The following is a 9,215-nucleotide window of genomic DNA, read 5'->3' as shown; positions in this document are numbered from 1 at the left end:
TTTACTTTCTAGCTTGAGAGAGATCTTGGAGAATTTGTACTACTTGTCGAAGAGAGGAGTTGTTGTGCATCCCAAGGTAAGTCGAGCAAGTATATTTTTTCTTCTTCGTCTTCTCTTTTTTACGGCGAGGACCAGCTAGATGGGACCAAGTTGGTTGTCATCGCTGGTGGCTGTAGACAGTTGGAGTAGCGGTGACCGTTGGTGGTCTGCCCGCTGCCCAGTATGTTGAGAGATGGAAGCAGAGTAGTCTAGACTCTAATGATCTGCCGGCTGGGTAGGAGGAGTGTTCTGCCGGACTCCTTTTAAAAAAGGATGGCCGACATGTCAAGTCTTCAAGAAATAAAGCTACGACTTTGCTAGCAAAAGATGTGACTCCATTGAGAAAAAGCCAAGGATCCATTCTGCTGAGAAGATTCAAGTAAGAGCTGCTCCGCCGCCATCAACAAGGTTTAAATGTCTTGTTGGTGCAGATAGCAAGAAGATTGATGGTATACGCGATGTTCGGGATGTTCCACTTGAGTCTCCTACAGACAAGCTTGGAGACCGTGATTTGCTCCACAGAAGTGGTCTGCTTGCCGAGAAGTAAAGAGATGATGGCATTCCTCTTTGAAGTTTGAGTTATCTGCACTAGTTAAGGGATTGAGATCAAACTAGGAGGTGTGCTCATTCGCTTAACTATCACGATCCAACTGTTGAGCCACGAGCAATCAAGCGTGTAGTTGATTCAGCATCGTCGACTCATTCATTTCTTTTCAGCTTTTGTAGTCTGCTTTCTTGTGTAGAATAATTGTTGAACTTGGCAGGTTGGTTAACTTGCTTTGGAAATTTCAGTTATTAACTTGTGAACTGCTTAAGTAACCAGCCAGTATCTTGATTGTGCTCAGGAAATTTATAAGTGCCAGGGTCCTTCTTAAGGGACTCCAGGCATGCTCTGCATATATCATAGGATGTTTTTCTCAGGTCACAGCATGTTCGGCCTATGTCTGGAGACATGTCGATGAGAGCAGCCCATTTGACCTATGTCCGGAGACGTGTTGATGAGTGTGACCCGTTTGGCCTACGTCCGAAGACGTGTCGATGTGTGTGTGGCCCGTTTGGCCTACGTCCGGAGACGTGGGGATGTGAGTGGCCCATTTGGCCTACGTCCAGAGACGTGTCGATGAGTGTGGCCCGTTTGGCCTACGTCCGGAGACGTGTCGATGTGTGTGTGGCCCGTTTGGCCTACGTCCAGAGACGTGTCGATGTGAGTGACCCGCTTGGCCTATGTCCGGATACGTGTCGATGTGTGGATGGCCTGTTTGGCCTACATCAGGAGACGTGTCGATGTGAGTGACCCATTTGGCCTACGTCAAGAGACATGTCATGAGTGTGGCCCGATTGGCTTACGTCCGGAGACGTGTCGATGAGTGTGGCCCATTTGGCCTAAGTCTAGAGACGTGTCGATAAGTGTGGCCCATTTGCCCTACCTCTGAAGACGTGTCGATTGCATTTGTAAACATTCCATTGATATATGTGCGACTACATTGCTTTATTGAACAAAAGAGATTAGTTGCAAGGGTAACATCAAAAGTAACTTGTCTTCAATGGAGGTGAGGGAGGCCTGGCAGCCTGCTTGGAGTCGACCTGATAGGTGAGGAGTTTCTGGATAGTACCTTCGGAGGTGATGGGCATTCCTTTGTCTTGGAACTTCCTTCCCTTAAAAGATGATGTCGGGATCGTCTTCCATGACTGGGTAGCAGGTGACAGCTTAGGAGACATGCGCTTGTCGCTTGCATGATCTTTCTCTTTTGCTCCTTGATGGTCAACTCAGCCTCTTCAAGTCGGCTAGGATTTGCTAGATTTGTTGATCTGTATGACTTTTTTCGTGGAGGTTTGTTAGCAGCTGCGTCACGATCTTTGATTTGCTGGATAGCCCTCTTTGCGATGAATTCCTTGCAATGGCCATCTCCAACCAGTTCTTCGAGGTGCTTTTTCCAGGCGAAGTAGTCATTTGTGTAATGACTGTGCCATTCATGAAATTCGCAGTATCTACCGGTATCCTTCTTCGCTGGGTTTTCCTTCAAAGGCGATGGTTTCTTCAACCAAGGCATGTTCTTTACATGGGCTAAGATCTGGTGTATCGGGATAGTGAACTTGGTATAGCTGTCGGCAAATAGAGCACCTCTCTGAGGCTGTAATCCACGCTTGCCTACATCCTTGTCTTTTATCATGTCGTTTCGTTGGCTTGCCTGCTCAACCGGTTGATCGGCTTGCTTGGCAGCTTTCTCTGCGGCGGTCCGATCATCGTCCAAAATTGCATGGCACTCTGCTGTCACAAGGACTTCTACTAGTGTTTGGCAGGGAGAGATGGTTAGCTCGCGATACAGCCCACACTTAATTGGCAAGCCCCTCTTGAAGGCCGATGACGCGATTCGGTCGTCACATCCACTGATGTTCGCCCTTTCTGCTTTCAACCTCTTGATGTAATCTTGGAGGGATTCATCGTACTTCTTTTGCAGGTTGGCTAGGTGGTCAAGGTTCTTTTTGATCGTCCTGTAAGAAGTGTATTCTTTGGTGAAGACATAAGTTAGCTCCTTGAAGCTGCTGATCAACCCAACTGGCAGGGTGTGGAACCAGTCTTGGGTTGCTCCTAGCAATGTCATTGCAAACACCTTTCACATCAGCGCATCGTTAGCCTTGTAGAAGATTATGATACTTTTGAAGTGCTTTAGATGGCTCTCAGGATCGGAATCCTCTTTGAAATGCGTGAATGAAGACGTTGAGAATCTCTTTAGGAGAGCAGTATGCTCGATCTCGGCAGTGAAAGGCATAGAGTTTGCTTGGTCCACCTCCGTGCATAGAGCATTTTCGAAATTTCCGCCAATTTTTAAGTTACGAAGTCGGTCGTTTACGAGCTTCTCACTGTCCTCCACGCGCATGGCTTGTTGATCACACTGGTGACCCTCGTTATTCAGGCGGGGATGGTTGACTTCCTCGTCCACTTGAAGAAGTTGACCTCCTAGGATGCCCTGCCGTGAGGCAGATTGGTGGATTGAGCTTGCCAAGATTCCTCCACGAGTTGTCGTCGCAAGTTGGTTCTAGAGCGGGTTAGTGAACTTCGGTCGTTGCATTCCTCAGGCAATCGTTCCCGGACTCGTGCCCCTTGTGAGCCTAGTGTTGAATGGATCGTCGATCGGCTTGTAGATGTCTGCGCCTCGTCAGCTCTCCTACCAGTTTGTCTCTGACTGACTAGTCTGGGATCCCTCAAAATGCTCACCGGTATGCTTGCGGATCCTTCTCTCCTTGTCATGGGCTCCAAGGTATTGACCCAAGTTGATCTGCTTGAGGAACTGGGCAATTAAATTGTTTTGGTCTTCAACCCTTTGTGTAAGCTGATCAACTCGTGAGTTAAGGCTCACTTGACTGCACGGGTCGGGAATAGTGGTGTAGATCGGGCCCAATGGCAGATGGGCTAGGGTTCCATTAGATGTGTATACGGGTGCATACGTTAAGTGTGGTTGCAAAGGAGGGAGTGAATGGATTTGCTCCAAGACTAGGGAATGGCTCGAGATGGCATTGAGGTGGTCACGAATGGCGGCACTGTCATGGGTGGCGACACCGGTACCTAGGCCTTGCGGTTACACGACGGAGAAGGACACGGGACTGTGTGGCTGCGCGGCAATTTCAGCAGCCACATGGCACAGCTGCTGCTGCATTCCGGTTGCTATAGCAGTTGTTTGGAGAGGTTGCGTAGCTGCCGAAGGTGGCTGGACAGAGGCTGCTGGAACCCGCCAGGAAGGTGCTAGAACGCGCTGGTAGCCATGGGAGGCTATTGGAAATCGCTGGGAAGCTGCTGGAATGCACTGGCAGCCATGGGAGGTTGCTGAAACTGGCCAAGGAGCTGCTGGAACGCACTGGCAGCCATGGGATGTTGCTGGATCAAGCTGGGAAGCTACTGGAACGTGCTGGCAGCGATGGGAGGTTGCTGCAAATCACTGGCAGCAGCTGTACCTCGTGGTGGCAGCAAGGCTTCGGCCGTTTCGGAGTGCACCATCGCAGTGGTTTTGTCCCTAAGGCGTTTGCTTCCAACCATGGTTGTTTGGAAGGCTTTGGTGGATTGAAAAAATAGGTTTGGAGCACGCTTTGAGTATATCTCGTGCTCTCAATGAAAGCACCAATTTGTGGGAGCAAATTTCCCCACAAGAATATTCGGTTCGAAAGATTCCCCTTTCTTCTTCGCCGCCTCTTTCTTCCTGCAAAATAGAACAAATAAGAGGACCACACCAGGGGGGGTGTTGGCCAAAGGCCCTCCGATGCCTAAATTAGTTCAAGTATTTGTAAGAAAAACCCTAGCTAACTAGGGTACGGAGATGTGTTTAAGTTGTAAACCGGGCGGCCGGAGCCTTATGTGAAAGAGAGAGAGAAAGGAGGTGCCTAGGGTTTGAGAGGAATTTTCTGCAGAGTTTTCAGTCGAGATTTCAGACGTACCTCAACCCTTGTGTGTGGCTATCCTTTTCTAGTGGTCTTGGACGCTAGGGTTTCAGAGGAATAATTCTGTAGATAGAAGGGAATTATTCCTCCCCTATTTGGAATTGATTTGATCAATTAGGGATTTGATTTATTAGGGTAAATAAAATCCCTAATTGTGGTAGGTATCAAATCAAATCCTAATTTAATTAGGTAACTCCTCATTTAATTGGGAATTGTGGTAGGAATCAAATCAATTCTCAACCTAATTAGGTAACGTTCCATTTAATTGAGTAATCCCCAATTAAATTGAGTAACTCCCAATTAGGTTGATTAATTCCCAATTAGGTCAAATAATCCCCAAATGGAAGGAATTATTTGACCTAGAGTCTGATTTAATTCGGTTCCCACAGTTTTCAACTACAAAATGAACTCAGAAATACAGAAGATTACTGAGCGTTTACAAGAGATATCTCGGCGAAAGGACTAGCTTAGTTTGAATATCATTACTGGGACGACGTCGTCCACTAAGGCACGTCAAAATTTACCTCCCAGTTCCAGTCAACCAGATGGACTTGTGATTGGAAAGGATGAAGAGAAAAGGCGGGTCATGGAATTTCTGTCGAAACAAGAGTGTTGTGCTGTAAATTTTGATGTAGTTGCCATTGTTGGTATGGCTGGAGTCGGAAAGACAACACTTGCTGCACAAGTGTTCAATGAAATTAATGCAACCCAGCAATTTAGACCGACTGCTTGGGTTTGCATGTCTAATGACTTCAACCTAGAAAGAGTGACAAAGCAAATTCTCGAAGCAGTGACATCCATACACTATCCTACAGAAGATTTCAATCAGGTTCAACAGTGTGGGAGCAAAGTTCCTCACGAGAATATTCGATTGGAAAGATTTTCCTTTCTTCTTTGCTGCCTCTTTCTCCCTGCAAAATAGAACAAATACTAGGACCACACCTGGGGGGGTGTTGGCCAAAGGCCCTCCGATGCCTAGATTAGTTCAATTGAATCGTATAGAAAATAATAGCTAATAGAGTACGGAGATATGTTTATAATATAAACCGGGCGGCCGGAGCCTTATGTAAAAGAGAGGGAGAGAGGAGGTAGCTAGGCTCTGTAAAGGAAGATCTCTACAGAGGTTTTAGCAGTAGTTCTGACGTACCTCATCCTTATGCGTAACCAAGTATTTATAGTGGCCTTGGAGAGGTTGATGCGGTTGGTGTAGTTGGTGAGGTTAGTGTGGTTGGTGTAGTTGGTGAGGTTGGTGTATTTAGGGATTAGGGATTTAACTGAATCCCTAATTAAGGAGAGGATCAAGCAACCCCCAATTTGATTAGGTAATTCCCAATTAGGTTAGGTATCTCCCAATTAGGTTAGGTAACTCCTAATTAGGTCAAATAATTCCCAAATTGATTGGCCTAATTATTTGACCTCGGGTTCATGTTTAATTTGGTTCCCACAAATGCCCCTCAACTTCTGCATGGCACGTGGTGGCATGTAGGAGATGTGAATCAACTATTGGGCTGTCTAGCCATAATTGGGCTTCCTTCTGTAACTTGGGCTCTTTTTGTAGATTGGGTTCCCAAATAGAGTTGGGCTCCTTTTGATGTTCTTGGAGTTGGGTTCCCAGTAGGAACGGGTTTGTGATTCCTTCTTGACCTAAGATGCCCAACCTATCTAAATGCATGGCTTCTCTTCACTCTTCTTCACATTGTAAACTTAACTTCTCTACTTTCTAGCTTGAGAGAGATCTAGGAGAATTTGTACTGCTTGTCGAAGAGAGGAGTCGCCGTGCATCCTAAGGTAAGTCGAGCATGTATATTTCTTTTTCTTTGTCTTTTCTTCTTTTTTGCGGCCAAGGCCGACTGGGTGAAGTCCAGCTAGTTGTTGTCGTGACATGCGACGGTTGGTAGTGGGCGGCAGCTGTGGTGGAGCAGGTGCGCACAGATGGACCAGCTGTTGCCTATCATCTCAGGTCTGGGCTAGAGCATGCTGGGCCTCGCACATAGCAGACCAAGTCAGCTGAGCGGGTATCAGGGGGAAGTTGGTGGTCTGCCCCCTGCCCAGGATGTTGAGAGATAGAAGCATAGTGGTTCAGACTTGGATGACCTGCTGGCTGGGCAGGAGGATTGTTCTACCGGACTTTCCTTCAAAAGGGAATGCTGATGTCAAGTCTTCAAAACATGAAGCTGCGACTTCGCCGGTGAAAGATGTGTCCCGGTTGAGGAAGAAGCCAAGGATCCCTTCTGCTGAGAAGACTCAAGTAAGAGCGATTCCATCGTTATCTGCCAGGGTCAAACATCTCGTTGGTGTAAATAGCAGGATGGTTGGTGGTATGTGCCGTGTCCAGGGTATTCTACTCGAGCCTTATGCTGACAAGCTTGAAAACCATGATCTGCTTCTCGGAACAGCTCGTGCCTGATCTCGTTCTACCGAGCGTCAAAGAGATACAAATATTCCTTTTGAAGTTCGGGTCATTTACATCAGTCAAAGGATGAAGATCGAAGCGGGAAGTCTGCTCATAATCCAGTTGTTGAGGCACGAGCAGTCAAGTGTGAAGTTGATTCAGCATAATTGACTCCTTTGGAGGTGAGGTTGGTGGAGGCTAAGAAGACGAGAGAGTCATCTGCCCGGGCGAAAGGATCTTCAATGTCGGCGGTTGATCCCAAAGTGAACAAGTCCAGCTCTACAGGGGATGCATGCGTGTTTGACCTGCTCAAGATGAACTTTCTATCAAACCCGTCCTTATGTGCTAAGTTGGTCTATCACATTTGTCAAGTTGGCGATCTTGGCACCTTCTTGAGTATTTCCTTAGAAAAACAAAGAGAAGTGACATTTCATCTGCTTCAAAAGGGATTGGTTTTTGCTATTGAGAATATCCAGAATTCATCTGTTGTTGCCCCCTCTTCTGCTCAGCTCAGCGAGCTGGAGAAGAAGAAGGCTGAACTGGCTAGCAAGATTTTTGTCGAGCAGGCCTGTTATGAGAAGAAGACGTCTGATTTGAGGGCGATGATATTGAAGCTAAAAAGCTCCCTTGCCGAAAAGGATTCTAAGGTTAACTCTTCTGCTGCTGACTTGGCTAGTCGAAAAGATGCCTTCGTTCGTCTTGAGCGTAAGAAGGCTGATATCTCCCTCATCTATGACAAGCTTCTGGCTAGACTTCGCTCTCACCACAAGTCTGCAGAGAAATTCAAGTTTGAAGCCACTATAGATGCGTACAAGTTGGGCTACTTGCACAGCACAAATGGGATTTCTTCTTTTTATGCAATTGAAGATGGTGACATTGAGGCGCTCTGCTCGAACTTGTTCCTTGTGCAAAGTGAGCAAGCTAATGTTGTGAATATGGAAGGGACCAAGGAGGCTGTAGCTGAAAAGGATGGAGCAGAGGAAGACGTAGCCGATGAGATGGCAGCAGATGTCGGGGAGCAGGCAGGTGGAGCTGTTGAGGGCGTGCCTGATCAGGCGGATGCTAAAGAGGCTGTATGTCATGGGTTTCCTGTCGGCATCTCAGAGTAGATGAAGACTTCTTTATTTCTTTCCAGCTTTTGTAGTCTGCTTTCTTGTTTGAAATAATTGGTCATGTTTGACCATCTTTTTGTTGAACTCAGCTAGTTGGTCACCTTGCTATGGAAATTTCAGTTGCTTTTTCTAACTTCAATTCGCATAGTGATAGTGTCTTGTAAACTGCTTGAGCGTTTCTGGGTTGTGGCATGTCCGACCTATGTCAGGTGGCGTGTCGATCAGTGTGACCCGTTTGGTCTACGTCTGAAAACGTGTTGACGAGAGTGGCCTGTTTGGCCTACGTTTAGAGACATGCCGATAACTGTGACCCGTTTTGCCCTTGTCTGGAGATGTTCCGATGAGAGTGACCCTTTTGGCCCATGTTCGGAGACGTGTCGATGTGAGTGGCCCGTTTGGCCTACGTTCGAAGACGTGTCGATGTGTGTGGCCCGTTTGGCCTACGTCCAGAGACGTGTCAATGAGTGTGGCCTGTTTCGCCTAAGTCCAGAGACGTGTCAATGAGAGTGGCCCGTTTAGCCTACATTTAGATACGTGTCGATGAGAGTGGCCCATTTGGCCTACGTCCGGAGACGTGTCAATGTGTAGGGCCCATTTGGCCTACGTCCGGAGACGTGTCATTGTGTGTGGCCAGTTTGGCCTATGTCCGGAGACGTGTCGATGTGTGTGGCCCGTTTGGCCTACGTTCAGAGACGTGTCGATGAGAGTGGCCCATTTGGCCTACGTCTGGAGACATGTCGATGTGTGTGGCCCGTTTGCCTACATCCGGAGACGTGTCGATGTGTGTGGCTCGTTTGGCCTACGTCCTGAGACATGTCGATAAGAGTGGCTCGTTTGGCCTACGTCCGGAGACGTGTCGATGAGTGCAGCCCCTTTGGCCTACGTCCTGAGACGGGTTGATGAGTGCGGCCCGTTTGGCCTACGTCTGGAGACGAGTCGATGAGAGCGGCCCGTTTGACCTACATCCCGAGACGTGTCTATGAGAGGGGCCCGTTTGGCCTACACCCGGAGACGTGTCGATGTGTGTGGCTCGTTTGGCCTACGTCCGTAGATGTGTCAATGAGAGTGGCCTGTTTGGCCTACGACCGGAGACGTGTCAATGAGTATGGCCCATTTGGCCTACGTCAGAGACGTGTCGATTGCATTTGTGAACACTCCATTGGAAAGAAAAGCTTGAACATGTATTGATGTCTACGTGACTACATTACTTTATTGAACAAAAGAGATGAGTTGCAGGGTAA

General features: G+C 47.7%; 1 protein-coding gene across 1 annotated transcript; it reads right to left on the bottom strand.

Moving 5' to 3' along the window:
- Window positions 1–1,580: 1,580 nt before the first annotated feature.
- LOC117613183 lies at window positions 1,581–2,642 on the bottom strand. The gene has a single exon (XM_034341821.1). The coding sequence runs from the start codon at window positions 2,640–2,642 to the stop codon at window positions 1,581–1,583; it is 1,062 nt and encodes a 353-aa protein (XP_034197712.1).
- Window positions 2,643–9,215: the final 6,573 nt, after the last annotated feature.

This window comes from Prunus dulcis, unplaced genomic scaffold (genome assembly GCF_902201215.1).
Source record: "Prunus dulcis unplaced genomic scaffold, ALMONDv2, whole genome shotgun sequence".
Taxonomy (NCBI): domain Eukaryota; kingdom Viridiplantae; phylum Streptophyta; class Magnoliopsida; order Rosales; family Rosaceae; genus Prunus; species Prunus dulcis.
This window is presented reverse-complemented; position numbering and strand designations above follow the sequence as displayed.

What these genes read in the sequence shown, in the direction of transcription:
- LOC117613183 (XM_034341821.1), bottom strand. Translation starts at nt 2,642, where the DNA reads ATGACATTGCTAGGAGCAACCCAAGACTGGTTCCACACCCTGCCAGTT.